This window comes from Lutra lutra, chromosome 3 (genome assembly GCF_902655055.1).
Source record: "Lutra lutra chromosome 3, mLutLut1.2, whole genome shotgun sequence".
Taxonomy (NCBI): domain Eukaryota; kingdom Metazoa; phylum Chordata; class Mammalia; order Carnivora; family Mustelidae; genus Lutra; species Lutra lutra.
In genome coordinates this window covers 43,677,988-43,702,698 of record NC_062280.1, presented here as the reverse complement: position 1 = coordinate 43,702,698, position 24,711 = coordinate 43,677,988, and the positions used below count along the sequence as shown (strand labels likewise).

Here is a 24,711-nt window from a genome sequence, read left to right as displayed (position 1 = left end):
TGTAAAACATCCGCAGAAGTCAGCCGCAGCAAACTCATCGCCAAACTCATGGATTAGCTTCCTAGGGTGACAGTAACAAGGACCACAGCCTGGGCTGTGAAACAGTAGGGCTGTTGAAACAGTAGGAATTCCCTCCCTCCCAGGCTGGGGCTCCAAATCCAAGACCTCCATGGTGACAGCCGTGTTATTCCTTGCACGAGCTATGAGGGAAAACTGTTCCAGGCCTCTCTCCTTGGCGTATGGATAGCTGTCTTCTCCCTGTGTCCTCACACGTCCTCCCTCTGTATGTGTCTGCCCTGGGGTCTGGATTTCCCCATTTTATAAAGACACTAGTCATACTGGATTTGAGTCCACCCTACTCCATCCAGTATGACTTCCTCTCAACTAATGCTATCCACAATGGCCTGATTTCCAAGTAAGGCCACATTCTGAGGTCCTGGGAGTTAGGACCAGTCTGGCCTATCTTGGAGAGCAATGGTTCTGTCCCCCAGCCGTCTCTGCCTGATGGCAGCTCCCCATTCTCCTCTGCCCAGGACACATTTAGGCAATCAGGAACAGAGTCCTGGGGAGGGGTGGGCAGGAGAATTTCCCATCATTTTGCAATTCCAGTTGTTTGAATAAGTCAGTGTTCCCACCCTGTGTCAGCCCTAAACACAGCGACAGGATTTCCAGACAGGGACCTGTGGGTGGTGGGCGTACACCATGTCTGTGCCCAACTGAATGGACCGCTGCCACCCCTGGTGATGCAGGGACCATGAAGAAGGTGAAGACAGGAATGACATGCCTGTAGGGGGAGTGGAGTCCAGCAGAAACCAGATATATTGTTTCCACTTGTAATCGTTCCTGACACCGTATCATTGGAGCTCCTCAGTTACTCCCCCAGGAGTCCCCAGATGGGCCTGTCACCTGCAGCTAATGCTGTCAGCCCCCAGCTGTTTCTGCCAGGAACATGGTGGGAGCCAAAATGATATTCTCTTCCATCGTCCCCAAGTCAAAGCCGTCTGTCTGCCGCAGGGCTTACAGCTCCCAGGGCGCTGAGCCCAGAATGCTGAAACACTCCTCACCTCACAGCTCTCCTGATGGTGGTTAGTGGGAAAGAGCGAATGTGTCCAGCTCTGAGCACCCTGACTCAGGAGAGGGAAGGCACATCCCCATCTCTGCCATTGCACACAACCAAAAATGTGAAACCCAGCAGCCAAGGAAACGTAAAACAAAACTCAAGACCTGTGTTCTCATGGCATGCTCTAGGTGACCAGGTCACAGGAACAGGGCTAAGGAGAGAAGCCCAGTCAGGGCAAACCTGGGGCTCACATGGGATCTCCCGAAGCAGGGAAGCAACAACAATCTCTGGGGACAGAGATCTCCTCACTAAGGGAGGGAGAACATGGGGTGGAGTGAGCACAGGGAAGCACGTATGTGTGTGTGTGCGTGTGTGCATGTGCATGTGCGTGCGTGCATACCTGTGTGTGTGTGCAAGTATGCATGCACGCATGTGTGTACACATGTGGGGGAGTGAGACAAACCTATCAGGCTACACTGTCATTTCTAGATGTGAATTTTAAATCTCTTTAATACATATAAATATATCTCTTAAATGTGTGCCCTACAACAGTTTTTGTGTTATTTAAGGTCAAGACATCCAATTTCAGAATATCAGGAAATATTTAATGTGACTAAAAAAACTAAATATGTTCTTTTATCTGTTAAGAATGAATATAGGGGTGCCTGGGTGGCTCAGTGGGTTAAGCCGCTGCCTTTAGCTCAGGTCATGATCCCAGGGTCCTGGGAACAAGTCCCACATCAGGCTCCTTGCTCAGTGGGAAGTCTGCTTCTCTCTCTGCCTCTCCTTGCCACTCTGCCTGTTTGTGTGCGCTCTCTCTCTGACAAATAAATAAATAAAAATCTTTTTTAAAAATTTAAAAAGGAATAAATATATTTAGGGGCGCCTGGGTGGCTCAGTGGGTTAAAGCCTCTGCCTTCGGCTCAGGTCATGATCCCAGGGTTCTGGGATCGAGCCCCACATCGGGCTCTCTGCTCGGCAGGGAGTCTGCTTCCCTTCCTTTCTCTCTCTGCGTGCCTCTCTGCTTACTTGTCTATCAAATAAATTAAAAAAGAAAAAGAATAAATATATTTAATACTATTTTTGCCCAAAAGGTACTATGAAAAATGTAATATTTTTAAATCTTACTATGACAATGGATGTGTAATCTGATTAAGAATTCTACTTTAGGGAACTTAAGGATACAGGATGGAATGAAAGATGCCAGTGGGCCTCAAAAGAGAGCTGTGGTAGCAATTCTCAGATAAATTAAATTTTAAACTAAAGACTATAGTCAGAGATAAAGAAGGACACTGCATCACTCTTAAAGGGTCTATCCACCAAGAAGATTTAACAATTGTAAATATTTATGCCCCCAATATGGGAGCAGCCAACTACATAAGACAACTGTTAATCAAGATAAAGAGTCGGGGCACCTGGGTGGCTCAGTGGGTTAAGCCGCTGCCTTCGGCTCAGGTCATGATCCCAGGTCCTGGGTTCAAGCCCCACATCGGGCTTTCTGCTCAGCAGGGGGCCTGCTTCCTCCTCTCTCTCTGCCTGCCTCTCTGCCTACTTGTGATTTCTCTCTGTCAAATAAATAAATAAAATCTTTAAAAAAAAAAAAAGATAAAGAGTCATATTGATATGAAGACATTAATAGTAGGGGATCTTAACACGCCACTCTCAGTAATAGATCATCCAAGCAGAAAATCAATAAAGAAGAGCATTGAATGGCACATTGGACCAGATGGACCTCATAGATATATACAGAACACTCCACCCTAAAATGACAGAAGTATAAGGATAGAGGGAACATTCCTCAACTTCATAAAATCGATCTATGAAAATCCCACAGCAAATATTATCCTCAATGGGGAAAAGCTGACAGCCTTCCCTTTGAGATCAGGAACATGACAAGGATGCCCACTCCTGCCACTATGTTCAACATAGTACTAGAAGTCCTAGCAACAGCAATCAGACAACAAAAAGAAATAAAAAGTATTCAATGGTATTCACAATGAAGAAGTCAGACGCTCTGTCGTCACAGATGACATGATACTTTATATGGAAAACCCAAGGTCTCCACCCCCAAACTACTAGAACTCATATAGCAATTCTAGTAATGTGGCAGGATACAAAATCAATGTACAGAAATCAGTTGCCTTCTTATACACTAACAATGAAAATAAAGAAAGGAAAATTAGAGAATCAATTCCATTTACTATAGCACCAGGAACCATAAGAAACCTGGGAATAAACCTAACCAAAGACGTAAAGGATCTGTACTTGAGGAACTACAGAACACTTATGAAAGAAATTGAAGAGGACACAAAAATATGGAAGACCATTCTGTGCTCATGGATCGGAAGAATAAACCTTGTTAAAATGTCTATACTGCCTAGAGCAATCTATACTTTCAATGCCATCCTGATCAAAATTCCACTGGCATTTTTCAAAAAGCTGGAACAAACAATCCTAAAATTTGTATGGAACCAGAAGAGACTCCACATTGCTAAGGAAGTGTTGAAAAAGAAAAAGAAAACTGGGGGCACCATGTTGCCTGATTTCAAGCTTTAATACAAAGCTGTGATCACCAAGACAGCATGGTACTGGCAGAAAAACAGACACATAGACCAGTGGAACAAAGTAGAGAGCCCAGATATGGACCCTCAACTCTATGGTCAAATAAACTTCAACAAAGCAGGAAAAAATATACAGCAGAAAAAAGAGTCTCTTCAATAAATGGTGCTGGGAAAACTGGACAGCTACATGTAAAAGAATGAAACTTGACCATTCTCTTACACCATACACAAAGACAAACTCGAAATGAATAAAAGACCTCAATGTGAGGCAGGAATCTATCAAAATCCTAGAGGAGAACATAGGCAGTAACCTCTTTGACATCAGCCACAGCAACTTCTTTCAAGATATGTCTCCAAAGGCAAAGGAAACAAAAGCAAAAATGAACTTTTGGGACTTCATCAAGATCAAAAGCTTCTGCACAGCAAAGGAAACAGTCAACAAAACAAAGAGGCAACCCACGGAATGGGAGAAGATATTCGCAAGTGACACTACAGACAAAGGCCTGATCTCCAAGATCTATAAAGAGCTCCTCAGACTCAACACACACAAAACAGATAATCATATCAAAAATGGGCAGAAGACATGAACAGACACTTCTCCAATGAAGACATACAAATGGCTAACAAACACATGAAAAGATGTTCATCATCATTAGCCATCAGGGAAATTCAAATCAAAACCACATTGAGATACCACCTTACACCAGTTAGAAGGGCCAAAATTAATAAGACAGTAAACAACGTGTTGGAGAGAATGTGGAGAAAGGGGAACCCTCTTACACTGTTGATGGGAATGCAAGTTGGTGCAGCCACTTTGGAAAACAGTGTGGAGATTCCTTGAGAAATTAAAAATAGAGCTTCCCTATGACCCTGCCATTGCACTACTGGGTATTTACCCCAAAGACACTGATGTAGTGAAAGGAAGGGCCACCTGTACCCCAATGTTCATAGCAGCAATGGCCACAGTCGCCAAACTGTGGAAGGAACCAAGATGTCCTTCAATGGACGAATGGATAAGGAAGATGTGGTCCATATATACTGTGGAGTATTATGCCTCTATCAGAAAGGATGAATACCCAACTTTTGTATCAACATGGACGGGACTGGAAGAGATTATGCTGAGTGAAGTAAGTCAAGAAGAGAGTCAATTATCATATGGTTTTGCTTATTTGTGGAGCATAAGGAATAACACAGAGGACATGGGGAGCTGGAGAGAAGGGAGTTGGTGGAATTTGGAGGGGGAGACAAACCATGAGAGACTGTGGACTCTGAGAAACAATCTGAGGGTTTTGGAGGGGAGGGTGGTGGGAGGTTGGGTGAGCCTGGTGGTATACCTAGGGAGGGCACATATTGCATGGAGCCCTGGGTGTGGTGCATAAAACAATGAATGCTGGAACACTAAAAAGAAATAAAATAAAACGAAATTTTTAAAAAAGAATTCTACTTTAGGGGCTCTCAGTCATTAAGTGTCTGCGTTCAGCTCAGGTCATGATGCCAGGGTCCTGGGATCAAGTCCCACATCAGGCTCCCTGCTGAGCAGGGAGTCTGCTTCTCCATCTCCCACTCCCCCTGCTTGTGTTCCCTCTCTCCCTGTGTCTCTCTGTCAAATAAATAAATAAATATATTTTTTAAATGTTTTAAAAAAATTTTAGATATAAAAAAATTTTTTAAAGAATTCTACTTTAGAAATGGCACATGTAAATTATTTTGGGTTCTAGTTTATATAAGTTTCTAGGTTTGTTCTCTGTCCTCAAAAACACTCAAGCTTTGAAGTATGGAAATAAAATTAGTGGAGCTGCCTGTAAAGGTGAGCTGCCTGTCAGGGCAATGATCAAGTGGGTGTACAGAACAGAGAATGCGGGGCGCCTGGGTGGCTCAGTGGGTTAAGCCGCTGCCTTCGGCTCAGGTCATGATCTCAGGGTCCTGGGATCGAGTCCCGCATCGGGCTCTCTGCTCAGCGGGGAGCCTGCTTCCCTCTCTCTCTCTGCCTGCCTCTCCATCTACTTGTGATCTCTGTCAAATAAATAAATAAAATCTTTAAAAAAAAAAAAAAGAACAGAGAATGCTAGAGCTTTTAGTCCAAGTGTATTCACAGTTCTTATCCAAGACCCATCAAGGCCAAGTGATACACAGAACAAGACAGATGGTGGTCAGGCAGTTTAATAAGCATTGAGATTTGAGTCTTGTGGACAAGCAGTGTCTGAGGTCAACTATACATACCAGCCATGTGATGGTGGAAGGTGAGGGATCTAGGCAAGGGCTGACATTTCAATACCTTCAGATCACTCTTTCCCATCACTGCATCCAGAATCTAGTTGGTACTCATCAGGTGTTTGTTAATTGACTATATGAAGGGAGGAAGCATCGATGGATGGATGGATGGATGGATGGATGGATGGATGGATGGATGGATGGGTGGTTGGATGGACAGAGGTGGATGGGTAAATGAGTGCATGAGGCCACCGAAGTAGCTTCAATGGTGGCAACCCCATTGACAGAATTACACATTTAGTGTGTGATCTCCTCTGTCGTCCTTGTCCTTACATTTCTCCACACGTGCCCCATTGTGTTCAGTTCCTTTCAAAACAAAGCTGAGGTGCTGAGTCATGTTCCTACTGAATGAGCACACAGGAAAGGTTCAAGAGACCTGAGATATTTTGTCCAGACAATGATGTGACTATTTTAAAATGTTTTCTGAGTAATCCCACAGGAAAAATGGGGCCCCAGCAAGCAGAGCATGCTGACTTCTCAGCATGAACCAAGCCGTGACCCCTACTTAGAATCACTGTGGCCCTCACTACTAGGCATCTTCCTTAAAAAACAGTTTCATTTAACAATATCCTTGAGGACACAGTAAAAAATAATTATAGTAAGACTTGAACCTTGACTACACAGATTTTTCATATGCTATGTGATGAAATCAGGGGTGCAGTCTTGGGAAGCTCGTGGAAATATGGTGGCCATGAGGAAGTCAACCTGTGAGGTCATCTGCTTGCAGCTGAACCAGCCACTATCCACTGAACATCATTTTTAATCTAGAAAACAACTGACAAACTTTGACTTTTGAGAGACATTTTCTCAAAAATGAACCAAATGAGCCTGAAAGAAAAGCTCTGACCTAACAAAAATTAAAATTTTGGAAATCTCGTAATCACCTCTGTGAGCCTGAGAGCTTCCCATTACTTAGAGTTTCAGTTTTGAGACCAGTGGAGTTATGGATGAGTGTGATTTTGATATGAGGAGATGTGTCAAATGTGAGGACAGATTTTCTTCCCAAACTTCAACCGAAACAGAACAGGCGGCAGAATGGATACAGAAGCGCATATGAGCACACGCTTACCCTCCATCAAGCCAGACATTGAAAAGATTTCAAAGATGCAGAACAGGAAGACTCTTCTCACTATTTTTTTGTTGTTGTTTTGGAACATATACTAAAAATGTCACTTATGTGAACATATAATGAGTTTATTATTGTTATTGTTAAGTGAATTTAAAATGTGTATTTTAGAAATTTCCTGGTTTTAATATTTATTACAGTAAATATCAATAACTATAACTCATATAAACAAAAGCTCCTTGAGATATTCAAAAATTGTCAAGAATATAAAGGGCTCCAAAGGTCAAAAGTTTGAGAACTTATAAGCACAGTTGTCTCCTCTAATCCTTAGATTTTTCTACTTCAGTGGATTCGTGGAACTTAGAAATTGTAACTACACATGCCTCCTGAAATTCCTCAATATTAAATTGCAAAGTCTGCTTTTTAAAATGTAGAAATTGTACGGTTACACACAAAAAATTACTATTTGGAACTCATACGAAATGGAGCCTTAGCCTTATGGAAACCTAAAGCTTTTCTGTGTATTTCATGCATTATTACTAAATTTGTCATCCGAACAACTCCATCCTTCTGTTTAGTTTCAAAATCCTGTGTTTATCCTAAATTTTAAACAGGAAGAAGTGATTTGTGCTTCTGTCTTCATTCCTAATTCAAGCACAGAGTACCTCAATAATTTAAAAAAAAGAAGAAGAAGAAGGAGAAAAGTACACTTTGTTCTAAAGAGAGGTGTGTCAAAGATAAACTCAAAATGGATAAAAGATCTCAACCTGAGGCAGGAATCCATCAGAATCCTAGAGGAGAACATAGGCAGTAACCTCTTTGACATCAGCCACAGCAACTTCTTTCAAGATATGTCTCCAAAGGCAAAGGAAACAAAAGCAAAAATGAACTTTTGGGACTTCATCAAGATCAAAAGCTTCTGCACAGCAAAGGAAACAGTCAACAAAACAAAGAGGCAACCCACGGAATGGGAGAAGATATTGACAAATGACAATACAGACAAAGTGCTGATATCGAGAATCTATAAAGAACTCCTCAAACTCAACACACATAAAACAGATAATTATGTCGAAAAATGGGCAGAAGACATGAACAGACACTTCTCCAATGAAGACATATAAATGGCTAACAGACACATGAAAAAATGTTCGTCATCACTAGCCATCAGGGAGATTCAAATTAAAACCACATTAAGATACCACCTTACACCACTTAGAATGGCCAAAATTAGCAAGACAGGAAACAACGTGTGTTGGAGAGGATGTGGAGAAAGGGAAACCATCTTACACTGTTGATGGGAATGCAAGTTGGTGCAGCCACTTTGGAAAACAGTGTGGAGATTCCTTGAGAAATTAAAAGTAGAGCTTCCCTATGACCCTGCCATTGCACTACTGGGTATTTACCCCAAAGATACTGATGTAGTGAAAAGAAGGGCCACCTGTACCTCAATGTTCATAGCAGCAATGGCCACAGTCGCCAAACTGTGGAAGGAACTAAGACACCCTTCAACAGACGAATGGATAAGGAAGATGTGGTCCATATATACTGTGGAGTATTATGCCTCTATCAGAAAGGATGAATACCCAACTTTTGTATCAACATGGACGGGACTGGAAGAGATTATGCTGAGTGAAATAAGTCAAGAAGAGAGAGTCAATTATCATATGGTTTCACTTATTTGTGGAATAACACGGAGGACATGGGGAGCTAGAAAGGAGAAGGGAGTTGGGGGAATTTGGAGGGGGAGATGAACCATGAGAGACTGTGGACTCTGAGAAACGATTTGAGGGTTTTAGAGGGAGGGGGGTGGGAGGTTGGGTGAGCCTGGTAGTGGGTATTATGGAGGGCACGTATTGCATGGAGTCCTGGGTATGGTGCATAAACAATGAATTCTGGAACACTGAAAAGAAATTTTTAAAAAATTTAAAAAAGAGAGAGAGAGAGAGAGGTGTGTCTATTTCGAAACAACAGTTACGTGGAGGAAACAGACCTTCAGGGATATGGCCGGGTCTACTGTTCCTTCAAGGCAGAGTATCTGGCTGCAAGGGGCAGGGAGCTTCCTTCCTAAGAACTGTCCCCCATTTCAGTGAGCAGAGCCAGCCAGTGGGAAATATAACAGAGAGGATGGGGTTCATTCCTACTTAATTTCCCTCTTTTTCTTCCTCAGGAACTTAACTGGCACATTTCCTGAATACCCTGATGTGGAAGAAGGAGGGTCGACCATTATCTTTTCCAACAAGACCCCACAACAGGTACAGAGATGCTTGAGAAAGAAAACACAAATCCATTGTAACCCCATTTCTTTAAACTGTAACCTGAATGGGTTCATACTGTCATTAGGTTTGGGTTATTTTCCTGCAAATATTTACATGGAAATATCTCAATGTTTCATCAATTGTGGACTTCTAAATGTATTTCAAAATGAAATCACCCCTCCTACTATCTTACCTTTGAAAGAGACATGACAACACACTGGGCTTACTTTCTTGGTAAGTTCTGAGCAGCTTGATTTCAAGGGCCCCTTATGTTGTGGTCCCTGCTTGCCTCCTGGTATCATCTGCTGTTCCCTCATCCCCATTGTCCTGCCATGAGCCCCAGTGATCCACTGGCCCACCCTCCCTGTGCCCTGTGTCACTGCACCTTCAGTGCCTTTGTGCACATCACGCGCTCTCCTCATCCCAGGTTGGCCTTCTCCCCTTTGTCCCCTGCTTCACTCCTGTTCACTTGTCAAGAGTCAACTCTTTACCATATTGATGCTCTTCCAGAGAAACATCTCTGCAAATGCATTAGTGGCATGAAATTGACATGTAAGTCTGCTTTAGAAAAGCCTCAATAAACTAGAAATAGGAAAACTGTTCTTAACCTCAGGGTATTTGTCATAGAAACCAAGAGAAAGTTGGCATTGTGCTCAACAGCAGAGTACTAGAAGCATTGATGTTAAAAGTGAAACTTACTCATATACTCAAGCTAATATACTGGACCACATAAAACTCAAGTGGCAAAAAATATCATAACTGGAATTAAAATCATATAAAGTGGAGAAAATATTTGCAATATAGATGATAATGGCTATCTTTCATATATAAAGAGTTCTTATGAAATAAGAAAAATCTAAACACCTCAATAGAAAAGAAGGCAAAAAAATGTGAACTTATTTTTCAAAACTTGAAAACTCACAATCAAAGAAACTCAAATATAAAATAATGTTACTATAGCTCTTTTCACTTATAGGATTGGTAAAAATTTTAAATCATGATAATCGCAGGAGTTGGTGAGCATGTGGGAAAAGGTCACTCCCGTACATTGTGGCTGGATACATAAATACATAAATTAGCATGACCTTTTTGAAGGACATGGACCAAGTATACTTCATCAGATGTTTACTGTGTCTACTCTTTGACCCATAAATGCTATTTAAGGAATTTATAGGAAGCAAATAATAAGACGAGTTGCCATAGACCGGAGACAATAAATTTTTTCCATAGGGGGCCAAATAGTAAATATTTGAGACAGTGGAACACACGTTCTCTGGCACAACTACTCAACTCTGCTATTCTAGCATGAAAGTGGACACAGACAGGAGGTAATTAATGGATATGGCTGTGTTCCAATAAAGCTTTATTTAGAAATTGGCCAACAGGTCAGATTTGGCCCATGCAATATGATTTGCTGACCTGTGCCATAAACTGAAACAGCTGTTTGTGGCCACACCGTTTATCACACAGACGCAGAGAGAAGCTACTGTTCATGAGGAGGGAACTAGTTAAGGGGCATAAAGCATTCCACAATCAGGGTTTCTCCACCTCAGCACTACTGTCCCCACAGTCAGCCTCCCATCCCCCTCTGTTCCCCTGAGGGAGCCGTTAGTGTCAGAGGGTCATGCTCTTCCCCCACCTCCTGTCAGAAGCTGACACCAGCTCCTCAGCCCTCGTTCCAGCCTCTGACAGACTCCTGTCTTCCTCAGAAGTCAAGTGACCACACACTCTACACCTGACTGTTTGGGGGTTCATCAAGTCCTGCCTTGAGTGACTAACCTTTTGACCTGGTGTTATTTCCCTTTGTTACCTGGTGAGGTCTTGCCCCTGTAGCTAAATTGTCAGGCCCAAGTTGTGTCTTGAAATCCCACAGCCAGGGACCAAATGTGTTTCGTGTTAGTTTAGAAAGGTAATGATTAAACCATAAGTGACTCTTAATCTCACAAAACAAACTGAGGGTTGATGGGGGGAGGGGGTTGGGAGAGGAGGTGGGGTTATGGATATTGGGGAGCGTATGTGCTATGGTGAGTGTTGTGAAGTGTGCAAACCTGGCGATTCGCAGACCTGTACCCCTGGGGATAAAAATATATGTTTATAAAGCTGTAAAAAAAAAAAAAAGGAAGAAAGAAAGGATGAATACCCAAGTTTTGTAGCAACATGGATGGGACTGGAAGAGATTATGCTGAGTGAAATAAGTCAAGCAGAGAGAGTCAATTATCATATGGTTTCACTTATTTGTGGAGCATAACAAATAGCATGGAGGACAAGGGGAGATGGAGAGGAGAAGGGAGTTGAGGGAAATTGGAAGGGGAGGTGAACCATGAGAGACTATGGACTCTGAAAAACGATCTGAGAATTTTGAAGGGGTGGGGGGTGGGAGGTTGGGGGCACCAGGTGGTGGGTATTGTAGAGGGCACAGAACACTGGGTGTGGTGCAAAAATAATGAATACTGTTATGCTGAAAAAATAAAAAAAATAAAAAAATAAAAAAAGAAAGTTAATGATTACAGGATTAAACATATTGATGTGATGTCTACATTGTATACAAGAAACATTCAAAAGGAGGGTTCATGTAGACTAAAAACAAAAGAAGATGAAGACATCTGGTTAATATGTTAAAATAAGGCAAAGAAGGCCAAAAAGCATGACTTGTAAAGACAGGAGAAGAAGAGTTGGGACAGGGTAGAGGTGATGGACCACAGTCCCACCACCTGCTGGGTCTGCAGCCTCAGGGGGCTCCTCCCCCATGCGCCTTCCTCCCTGGGCTGATGTAACAATTAGATGAGGTCACCCATGGAGTGTACCTGCAGCCAGACACATGGATATCTCCACAGGAGCTCGTGATAATTATCACTGAGCAGAGACGGAGGATGAAGAAACAGACAAAGCATAATCATTAGAGTGTGTGCATGAAGAGTCCACTTTGTATTTGTAAAAAAACAAGCAATACAAACACTTTCTGCAAAGTGAGCATAATCACACTGACACCAATGCTCCCAAAGAAGACTGAATACAAACAGAGTTGCAAATGAGTCTTCCTTACAAGTATTAATGCAATAATTCAAACTGAAATATTAGCACACCACAACCAGCAGCACATTAAGGAAGCAGAACACCACAATCAAGTGGCATCTATTCAGAATGCAAGAATGGCTGCTGTTGAGGGTGTCTGCGAATACACTGCATCCTATAAAGAGATTCAAAATGGAAAACCCTGAGTGCATCTCTGTGGAGGCTGATGGAGCCTTTTGCAGATTCAACATTCATTCTTGATTTTAAAAAGTAAGGCAAAAAAAATTAGAATATAGGGATACTTCTTTAATTAGATAAAGCAGTTCTTAGTTCAAGATCTAATAGTATGCTTAATGATATGCACTAGAAACAATTCCACCAATGTCGTGAAAGGCACAATGATGACCATGAAAAGTCCACCAATGTCATGAAAGTCACAAGGATGGCCATGAAAAGTCCACCAATGTCATGAAAAGTGCAAGGATTTCCCTAGGATCTATTGAACACCACTGAACATGAAAAAGAACATAGAGATATAGAAATTGGAAAAGAAGAGGCAAAATGATCACTTTTCAGGTATGCCCTACACTTAGAAAGCAAACAGAATAAATTGAAAATTAAACAGTGTGAGAAGGAATACAGGGAGTTACAGAGAGCAAAAGCTTTGGTGCATATAAACAGCAGCTCGATAGAAAATACCACAAAACTGTCCATTTACAACAGCACCAACAACACAAAGATAAAGCAGCCAGGAGCAAACTTAACAATAAAGGTGTGTTCTCTGTGAAGAAAAGTTTTTAAAAAGTATGAGGGATGCAAATGGAAAGAGGGAAAAGCATACTGTGTCCTTGGGTAGGGATCCTCCACATTGTAATACCTCACTTCTCCCAAACATCAACACACGTGTGATATGATCTAAACAAAAATACCAATGGCATTATGTTTCAGGGCAGGGGCAGGCCACACAGAAGGTGAGCAGCCTAATTCTAAACTTGAGGTGAAAGTAAATAGCCAAGAATAACCAGTAAAATTCCGAATGTAATTACACAATGTAAGGAGAAGCGAGTAGTATGGAGCCTTGCTATGAAGATCCCATTAGCTCAAGCAAATAAGTAGGAAGACACATCAGTGGAAAAGAATAACAAGTCAAGAAATATACCCAAATCCATAGGCCAGTTTAGTACATAATAAAGATGGCATCATGCCTTTCTTGAGTAAGGGGGAAATTTTAACAAATGGGATTAGAATAACCAGGTTCTCGTCTGGAAAAAAGAAAATTAAATCTCCATTTCTTTATCCTTCACCCGAGAATGATTCCAGATGGACCAAAGATTTAAATGCCAAACAAAACAAAAACACAAAAGAATTCGAAGAGGTCAAGGAAGAAATGTTATCACCTCAAGAGTGGGAAAGACATTTCTACCTCTGTTGCACAACCCAGGGGTCGTAGAAGGGAAAAAAAAATGAAATTTTAAATGACACACACAAAAGTTTTCTAACCTGCATGGCAAAACAGACCCCAAGTCTGACAGATGACACATAGGATAATTACTTGTAATGAGGACCATACACAAGAGATCATTTTTCTCATATATAAAGAGCCCCTACAGCTCTATTTTAAAAAGATCAATAACCCAATATTTTAAAAGGCCAAAGGATATGAACAGACATTTCTCAGAAAAGAAAATGTAAATGGATTTGAAACATAATAAAGGGTGTTCAACATATAAAGAGATGATCAACCCCACACATATAACAGAAATGAAACAGACAAAATTGATAAATTGAACCTCATCAAAATTAAAAACTTGTGCACTTCAAAAGATGCCGTCAAGAAAATGCAAAGACAAAAGCATACTGTGGGAAGATATTGGAAAACAAATACCTAATAAGGGGTTTGTATCTAGGATAAACAAAAAATCTTGCATCTCAATAAGAAAACAATTCAATCAAAAAATGGGCAAAAGTCTTGAATAGATAATTCACAAAGGATCATATATGAATAGCTAATTAGCACATAAAAAGATGCTTGACATCATTAGTCTTAGGAAGATAAAACTTGAAACTTCAGTGAGACCATTTCATTCCCACTAGGATGGCCATAATCAAGAAGACAGACGGTAACAAAATTTGAGGGTGTAGAGGAAAAGGAACACTCCTGTGGTGCTGGGAGGAATGTAAAATGGTACAGCTTCTTTGGGAAATGCTTGTCCATTTCTTAAAAGTTAAATATAAATTACCAAATGAGCCATCAGTCCACTATTGATACTCTATCCAAGAGAAATGAAAATAGGTCCACACAACGAAGTTTGTATGAGAATATAGGAGCATTGCTCATAATAGCCAAAAATTTGGTACAGCCCAAATATCAGGTGATGACTGGATAGGCAAACTGTGGCGCGTCTGGCAATAGAATGTTATTTAGATTTCCTACAAAAAAAGGAAACACCAATCGAGATTCGCTACAACAGACTCAACCATGATGCAGAGGGAAAGGAACCAGACCTAAGAGACCACACATTATACATTTCCATTCACAGGAAACGTCCAAACAAAATGAATAGAGGTGGGGAGGAGATTAGCAGGGGCCTGGCAAAGAAAGAAGGAAAAGGAAAGAGACTGAGAGTGGACATGAGAGGTCACCCTAGGGTGCTGGAGATGTTCCAAAACTGACTATGGTGATGGTTGCACGACTAGGTAAGTGTACTTAAAATGATTGACTCGGACCCTTGGAATGGATGGACGTAGGCCATGTAAAATATGCCTCAATAAAATTATAATATATTATATTATTATAAAACAAAATGGATCTGGCCTTCAGACCCCACAGTTTGCCAAAAATATGGTGGCTTACTTTAATAGGGCAATAAGTGCTCTTCTCACTTTGGGAGATTTTGCTGTAGCTAATGTACATGAGCAAAATAAATTCAGCACTGGCATCTTAAAAAAAAAAAAAAAAAAAAAAACAACGACAACGGCCGACCATTTCTTCAGTTGGCAAACATAACACACTGTGTCACACTATGTCAGAGCATATGGGGAAATCAGCACCCACCCGCATGGCTGGCAGAGGTGTGAATTGGCACAGCCTGATGGAAGCAGTTGGACAGTATTACAAATATACATACATATCCTTGAACCAGCACTTCTACTTTTAGCAATTTATCCTGCCAATATGCTCATACACCTGCAAAATGGTATTTCCAGGCATTTATGTATGCAGCATTACTAGTAACAGCAGACGATTGGAAACAACCTAATTCCATCGGCAAGGAAGGGACAGATCATCTACAGAACACCCATAAAAACAGAGCAAGGAAGCTCTTTATGTACCACTAAGAAAGCCAAGGACATGCATAGGAGGAAAACGCACAAAAAGGACTGTGTGTATGAGACACTGACATTGAAACAAAATGACCCATCTATATTTACAGTGTGTATCTGGGTGTATATATGTACATATTTGTGTACTTTGGAAGATTTTGCTTGAGTTGAAAATCAAGAGCAAAACAAATTCAACATTGGCTAAAAAAGAGACAAATTCCAATCACACACCATTTTCAAGCGTGTGACGGGGAACATAACACAACTGTGTGTGTGTGTGTGTGTGTGTGTGTGTGTACACATGTGTATTTGCATATAGCTATATAAAATGTCTCTGGAAGCAGATCCTGCTGACTGGCTCACAGCATGGGAACGGAAGGTTTCCGGACTTGATCTTTTGTAAGTTTTGAATTGTGGGCCATGTGAATGTATTTATCAAAGTATTAAATTAATAAACTGAGGAGATAGAGGAAGTAAATAGTACAATGGAGAAGGATTTACAAGATGCACTGAATTGCGTGTTCCACAAATAAGGATTCCTCCTCCTTGTAGCTGCTCAGTTTATACATCAGGTCATTTTTCAAAAACTGTCTGTACATTTTCTGAAAGCTTCCAAACTTCCAAGGACCAAAAAAAATGCTCACGCTTTCTAAGTGCTCCAAACATAAAAGTCCTGAGCAGCCACGATTTGGCTCCATGCATTAAAGTGAGCCTGATCCCCAAGGATAACAATGCCACTTGGACCAAGGACTTTTAATTCCACCTAAAGACACGCTTTTTATTACCAAATAATGTGCACAACACATACATCACCTCTTACGCTCGCCAGACCGTTATCCTGAGCCTCATCCCACCGAAAGCTTCGTGGGAACCTAGGGGATAAGTTGGCCTCAGGATAGTGGGAAGGGGGCACATGTCCAATGACTATAGTGGTGGTTTTTTTTTTAATTCCAGGTGGGACAGAATATCCTGATTTGTTCACGGTAAACTGTCTTTTATACTCTTTAAATTGTGAACTAAACTCCTAAGAATAGCATAGGTATAAATATCAAAAACATAATACTAGAAAATAAACTTCAGCACTGTAGTAAATCATTAATAAGGCATAAACAAGTAACTGGATCCCAGGAGGATGGTTTAGTACAACCTAGTAGAAGTGAATGATACTAGCCCTTTTGTTTAATTGCATACCTTGCTCTCCAGAGGTAACCACTGCACTGAATTTGGTGTTTGTCATTCCCTTGTGTTTCTTTGTACTTTGCCTATGTGCATATATATCCTGAAACTGTAGGGTGTTATTCTTTTATTTAACCATGTGCATTTTATACAAAAGAATAAACTTATGTATGTTGTTCAGCATCTTGCCTCTTTTCTTTCTACATTGTGAAATTCATCCTGGTTAGCCCCTGTTTGAATCCCAGCTCAGCACTCACCTGCTGTATGTCCCTAGCCATGAGACTGACCTCTTTTTGCCCTGTTCTCTTATCTATAAAACAGGCTGGTAACAGCTCACATACCTAGGCTGCATTTAGCAATAAACAAGTTCATCTTTGTGCAGCTCTTAGAACCGTGCTTGGCTTATCAAAAGACCAATGGTTGGAAGTACTGACCTGATTTTAGAAAATGAAAATAGGATACTAAGTCCCAGAGATGTTACGCCGCTTACCTTGATCACATGACCAGCAATGTGTCCTAGGGTCTACACAGCCTCATGTCTCCCAGAAGTCACTCTCTGGGAGACCTCAGCAAGCAGGACCTCAGCAAACATCTGTTGTATAGAACAGATTATATCATTTTTTACAAACCCTTACTAATTCTCCAATGATGCTAATCCGAGGTGAACTGATAAGTGGGATTTTGTCACTGTAGGAAATACAAATTAAATCACAGAGGAAAGAAACCAACCCTGAGAAGAGAGGCATGATCATTTATGGGAAAGCAAAGTGACTGCAAGAGCAATTGTCAGGCAGATTTCAGACAGGAAACTCGGGGTGTTCTGAGCTCCACTGGGGAAGATGTGCGGGGGTAGGGCCTGGCCTCCTGGCTGTGGCAGAGATCCTGAGGAAGCCGTCACCTCCCTCATGTTCATGGGACCCCTGGTGGCCAGAGCAGCCCTGAATTGGGGGATGGGGGACTGGGTTCAGAAAGGTCCATCCTCCCACTTATCTGCCCCCCCGCCCCAAGATTCGACTTCTGTCTCACTGATGAATCCAACCAGAGGCAGGCAGCAGCCAGTGATGTCCCCATGAAGGTCGACCTCAGACCCAGAGCAAGACAGAGAGGGAGCGGGGACTGATCAGCACAAATACTTCTTCTGGAGAGGGAAAGCAGTCCTTGTCTTGATCAGGCTCCATGAAATCATGATGCTTATTTTTTGTTTCTTGCCAGGTTACTGAAGATATTATTGCAAACCAAGAAGAAGAAGAGAAAAACAAAAAGAAGAAAAAGAATAAGAAGGCCAAGAAACCCAAGAAGCCTAAAAAAGAAAAGGAAAAGAAAGGAGCAAAGGAAAAAAACAAGGTAAGGAATTTGGAATTTTAAAAGAAATTTTCTTTTAAGTGGCTTTTTTGCTTTGAACCAGTAACATGATCTCCAATCTCCTGAGACTGCAGTAGTTCATTTCCTAGGAAAGCGTTCTATCAACTGTTTTTCAATATTTTTTTATGTTGTTTGATCACCAGTCATCATCCTCTCTATGACTTATAATAAATACCTATTAGGATAAAGGTGGTTTCAGTGACTTTGATACTTTGTGTTATTCACTTATGTTATAGCTTTGAATTTTTATTCCTCAAAATAAATGATCCGCCTGGTCTTTCCTCAAGGTAGAAACCAGGCGACCACTGCAAAGTCAAAATAATCCCTACTTTAACCAAAGTGTGTTTGTTCTAACTTTTTACTTCAGGTTGACGTAGTGGATGCATTTTATTGGAAGTTTTCATTTCTTACTACCCAAAAGAAATCAGATTTCAAACAGTGTCACTTTGGGCCACTCCTCATATTCCAGGAGGTGAGTTCAGGACAGAAATAGGACAGGCTGCATCATCAAGGACAAGTGATGGGACCAAGGAGTCAGAAATTGTAAGGAGGAGGAAAAGGAGGATGGTGGATACCAATGACAATACCCAAATTCCAGACCTTACAGGAAAAGAGAGTGATATTAATTGTGGGCTTTTCATAGATGGCTTTTATGATATTGAGGTATATTCCCTCTATCTCTACCCTGTGGAGAGTTTTAATCAAGAAAGGATGCTGTACTTTCTCAAATGCTTTTTGTACATCTGTTGAGAGGATCATATGGTTCTTGTCCTTTGTTTTATTTATGTGATGTATCACAATGATTGGTCTGCAAATGTTGAACCACCCTTGCAGCCCAGTAATAAATCCTACTTGGCCGTGGTGAATAATCCTTCTAATATACCATTGGATCCTATTGGCCAGTATCTTGGTGAGAATTTTGGCATCCATGTTCATCAGGGATATTGGTCTGTAATTCTCCTTTTTGGTGGGCTCTTTGTCTGCCTCACAGAACAAGTTTGGAAGTTTTTCTTCCATTTCTGTTTTTTGAAATAACTTCAGAAAAATAAGTATTATTTCTCTAAATGTTTGGTAGAATTCCCCCTGGGAAGCCATCTGGCCATGGTCTCTTGTCTGTTTGGAGATTTTTTTTTTAAGATTTTATTTATTCTTTTTTTTTAAGATCTTATGTATTTATTTGACAGACAAGTAGGCAGAGAGGCAGGCAGAGAGAGAGAGGAGGAGGCAGGCTCCCCGCTGAGCAGAGAGCCTGATTCAGGGCTCAATCCCAGGACCCTGGGATCATGACCTGAACCAAAGGCAGAGGCTTTAACCCACTGAGCCACCCTGCGCCCCTTGTTGGGAGATTTTTGACGACTGCTTCAGTTTCTTTGTTGGTTATGGGTCTGTTCAGGTTTTCCATTTCTTTCTGTTTCAGTTTTGGTCATTTACAAGTTTCTGGGAATGCATCCATTTCTTCCAGATTGCCTCATCTGTTGGCATATAGTTGCTCATAATATGTTCTTAAAATTATTTGTGTTTCCTTGGTGTTGGTTGTGATCTCTCTTCTTTCATTCATGATTTTATTAATTTGGGTCTTTTCTCTTTTGTTTTTGGTAAATCTGGCTGGAAGTTTTTTGATACTGTTAGTTCCTTCAAAGAACCAGCTCCTAGTTTCATTAATCTGTTCTACTGTTCTTTTGGTTTCTATTTCATTGATTTCTGCTCTAATCATTATTTCTCTTTTCCTGCTTGGTTTAGGCTTTATTTGCTGTTCTTTCTCCAGCTCCTTTAGTTGTAAGCTTAGTTTGTGTATTTGAGACTTTTCTAATTTTTTAAGAAAGGCTTATATTGCTATGTGCTTCCTTCTTAGGGCCCCTTTTGCTGCATCCCAAAGGTATTGAGCAGTTATGTCTTCATTTTCATTTGTTTCCATGAATTTTTTAGTTCTTCTTCAATTTCCTTGTTGATCCATTCATTCTTTAGTAAGATGCTCTTTATCTTCCAAGTATTTGAGTTCCTTCCAAATTTCCCCTTGTGACTGAGTTCAAGTTTCAAAGCATTGTAGTCTGAAAATATGCATGGAATAATCCCAGTCTTTTGGTACTAGTTGAGACCTAATTTGTGCCAGTATGTGATCTACTCTGGAGAATGTTCCATGTGCACTTGAGAAGAATGTGTATTCTATTGCTTTAGGATGGAATGCTCTGCATATATCTGAAGTCCATCAGGTCCAGTGTGTCATTCAAAGCCCTTGTTTCCTTGTTGATCTTCTGCTTAGATGATCTATCCATTGCTGTGAGCAAGGTGTTAAAATTCCCTATTATTATTGTTTTATTATCAATATGTTTCTTTAATTTTGTTATTAATTGGTTTATATATTTGGCTGCTCCTAAGTTAGGAGCATAAATATTTATAATTGTTAGATCTTCTTGTTGAATAGACTCTTTAAGTATGATATAGTGTGTCCCTCTATATCCCTTACTAAATTCTTTGATTTAAAATCTAATTTTCTAAAGAAAGGATGAATACCCAAGTTTTGTAGCAACATGGACAGGACTGGAAGAGATTATGCTGAGTGAAATAAGTCAAGCAGAGAGAGTCAATTATCATATGGTTTCACTTATTTGTGGAGCATAACAAATAGCATGGAGGACAAGGGGAGATGGAGAGGAGAAGGGAGTTGAGGGAAATTGGAAGGGGAGGTGAACCATGAGAGACTATGGACTCTGAAAAACGATCTGAGAATTTTGAAGGGGTGGGGGGTGGGAGGTTGGGGGCACCAGGTGGTGGGTATTGTAGAGGGCATGGATTGCATGGAGCACTGGGTGTGGTGCAAAAATAATGAATACTGTTATGCTGAAAAAATAAAAAAATTTTAAAAAAAATCTAATTTTCTGATATAAGGATTGCTACCCCAGCTTTCTTTTGATGTCCATTAACAAGATAAATGGTTCTTCACCCCCTCACTTTCAATCTGGAGGTGTGTTTGGGTCTAAAATGAATCACTTATCCATCAACAGATGAATGGATAAAGATGTGATATATATATATATATATATATATATATATATATAATGGAATATTACTCAGCTATCAGAAAGGATGAATACTTACCATTTACATCAATGCAGATGGAACTAGAAAGTATTATGCTAAGCAAAATAAGTCAATCAGAGAAAGACAATTATCACATGGTTTCACTTATATGTGGAATATGAGAAACACTGCAGAGGATCAAAGGGGAAGGGAGGGAAAACTGAATGGGAAGTCAGCAGGCAGGGAGAAAAACCATGAGAGACTCTTAACTATAGGAAACAAACTGAGGGTTGCTGGAGGGAAGGATTAGGGGGATGAGGTCAGTGGGTGATGGGCATTGAGGAGAGCATGTGATGTGATGAGCACTGGGTGTTACAGGCAACTGATGAATTATTGAACTCTACACCTGAAACTTATGTTGTACTATAGATTGGCTAATTGAATTTAAATTTTAAAAAATACCCAAACTCCACATAAATGCAACATTTTGCATTTATGAAAGACAACATTTTGTTAAAAATTCCTTGCATGACTGCAGCCACCCATCTGGAGGCAATTGCCCCTTTTGCAAGGCTCATATTCTGTACCATGATCAGCAGAAATCATCCAACTGCCCCCATCTGTCTTTGTCCCTCTCCTTCACCATGTTCCATTGCTGTGAACAAAAGAAGAGAGACCGCTCACTGCTCACAACCCACTCCACTGTAGTCCCCAACTCAGTCCCCCGCCGCTCAGTATTTTGTGCTGACTCCTCACCTAATTCCTCCCCAGGAATTGTTCCGAGTCTAAAGGAGCTGCTCCATGCAAAGTCACACCACCCACCCGGGCAGCTGCATCCAAGGATAGCCATGTTTGGGTACAAAGACCCAGCCCCCACACTGGGACATCTCTGAAGCATTCTCCTAGCTCCTGGGCTCCTTGTGAGGTCAGCTGACATCTCACATCCAATTGCATCACAGCTCACTTGCATCAGCTTCTCTGCCCATTGCTGATTCTCTCTCTCCATCCCTGTGGGTGGTGTTCCCAGTAAACCACCTGCACAGCCTCCATCTGAGTGTTTCCATGAAACCCAACCCACAAGGCCACCTGTTGCCCTACTGCTCTGCTTGTGCCCCAAATCTTCTAACTTGTTGCAGAAAAAAATAAGAAGAGAGCTTACTTCTTAGTTAATTTTTAAAGCCCTCCTCTCACTCTGCAAGATAATTTTGAAGCTGTGCCAAAGAATAAGGACAATTGGAAGAATTTCAATTTTATTCTAAGCATTCTCTTCCTCTAAATATGCATTAGGGAGTTTGACACTGGCTAATTAAAAATTCACTGTTAATGAAGCTTGTTCCATAAAAATTCTGAACTTATCAGCTATACAATCTGGTCTTTGTTGAGTGAAGGTATTTTATTAACTAGCTATTAAAGAGTCATTTAATGATGAAGAGTTTGAGACAAAAAGAGAAGTTTGAGTACATCAGCATTTATGAAGTAGTTGCAAATGAAGGGCAAAATCCTTCACAGTTACTTAGAACTGAATTTATTCTTGATAGGTACATGTCTACACAGTAACAACGTGATCATAAATGGTAATCTCTAATGAAATTGATATATTTACATTATATTGCTACTCATCTTTGAGGTCAGATTATCTCTTTTATTAACTTTTAAAAATCTTATTTTAGAATCAATCCCAAGGCCTCTAGAAGCATTCTTGAGACAAGCTACTCAAAATCTTTGTATGAGAATTGGTATTTTGACCTGTAGAAAAGCATCTATTATTCATCCTGGGTAAAGGGTAAGGCAGAGGAGAGAGGAAACTAGTTTTGTTTAGCTTGTGTAACTGACTCACCCCTACTGCTTCACTGCAGCACAGCTGTGGGATTATCCTTCAGGTATTTTTATAAATTTGGTCATTTCTCAATCACTAGTCCATATAAAGTCAGAAAACTTGGTAAAGACCCCCTATTAAAAACAAAAAACTAAGGATTATCTGAATATTTCCACTCACCTCCATAAATGGAAAATAGACTCTTGTCAAAATATCATAGGAGTACAACTTTCGTCAGTCCACAAGATGTCTACAAATGAGTCTAAGTGGCCCCAGAGGGGCTGTTGACATGGGTCTAGTGGTGGGTAAATCTGAAGGCTGGACAAGGACCAGGAACTACAGGAAGGATTCCAGGCAATTGCTGAACCAGAGAACCAGAAGACAACTTCAGAGCAAGGATGACAGACTCTAGGGAGGGGGTGTGATATGGGGCTGGGAAAGCTTGGAACAGCCATGGTTGTTAGGGCAGAACCTGCTGGAGGAGACAAGAGTCATCCCAGGGGTAGTGACTTGAGCAAACCTGAGTTGTGTGAGTTATAGTCTAAGGTTTGTGGTTTGTGGCTATGGTTGGGATGGCCTGTGGGTGAGGGAGTAACCAAGACAGGGAAACCATTAGGTCCAGGCTTAGATGGGAAGGAGGGTTAGTACAAGTCCATGTCTCATCCAAGGACAAGTGTGGGCCAGCAGCCGAAGCCCCTCAGAAGTTTGCATCCACACACATGGGAGGATGCATTTAAAGCCAAACGTCATTCACGAGGTTGAGAGCAAAGCAAGTGAGTTCTATTCACCTTGTTGATTTTTTCTGAAAATAATGAAGAAGGAAAGGTACATCCAGCTGGTGGTATGAACATCTGGGCTCATAGGGAGCAGCAGAGTAACACTCTTCTCTAATCACAAAGACCCATGGTCATGCTTTTATGACTTCATCTCCTACCTAAACCCCTTCCTGGGGTCACCTCCATCTAAATAAACGTGCCTTGGAGTGATCTGCCCAAAACCTCTCTCCCTCTGACCCTTGTGCAGCAGGAGAGAGCTCCCCTTAGATACTGTGTTATTCAGGACTCAGGATTAGTGAGTGTCCCTATAGAATCTTGAGACATTTGAGCCTGAAGGTAACTGGGAGGAAGTTTAAAGGTGAAAATTTGTAGGTTTCAGTGTCCCTGCTTGGATTTACAATTTACTGTGGGGCTGACAGTAGGAGAAAAGAGAGGGTCGAAGTAAAATAAAATAAAGTATAGTAAAATAACTATGGGGCGCCTGGGTGGCTCAGTCAGTTGGGCATCTGACTCTTGATTTCAGCTCAGATCACAATCTCAAGGTCACAAAATCGAGCCCCGGGTCAGGCTCTGCACTCAGGGGGAAGTCTGCTTAAGATCCTCTCTCTCCCTCTCTCACTGCCCCCCTTCCCTTCCACCCAGCTCACATGCATTTGCTCTCTCTGTACAAAAATTAAAATAAAATAACAGTGGCTGGTAGTCTTACATTCATTTGACCATTTCAACAAAAAACTTTGCAAGCAATTTAACATTGGAAGCATGAAAGTCTTCAATTTCATGTCTAGATCCATCCAGTGACCCTGTATACTGAGATGCTGAAGGACAGAAGCCAAGAGATTGGTCTAGGGGTTTTCATCTTCAGAGCTAGTAAAGGGAAAACATAAAAGCACTGTAAACACCTTCAAAGATGGGCTTTACAAGAGTTAATCTTTTCACCCCTAGACAAGAAAAGGAATGTCTATCTTGTACCTTATTCAAAAATTAACTCAACAAGGATCATGGACTCACATGTAA

At 41.0% G+C, this 24,711-nt stretch overlaps 1 protein-coding gene across 2 annotated transcripts in view; it reads left to right on the top strand.

Annotated features, from left to right (window-relative positions):
- The window catches only part of IQCA1 (IQ motif containing with AAA domain 1), a 155,616-nt gene that overhangs the window by 63,916 nt on the left and 66,989 nt on the right, over positions 1 to 24,711 (top strand). For both annotated transcript variants that reach the window (XM_047722651.1, XM_047722652.1), the window contains exons 7-8: positions 9,126 to 9,210; positions 17,938 to 18,069. In XM_047722651.1, coding sequence (XP_047578607.1) covers positions 9,126 to 9,210; positions 17,938 to 18,069 — 217 coding nt within the window. The remainder of the gene's footprint in view (positions 1 to 9,125; positions 9,211 to 17,937; positions 18,070 to 24,711) is intronic.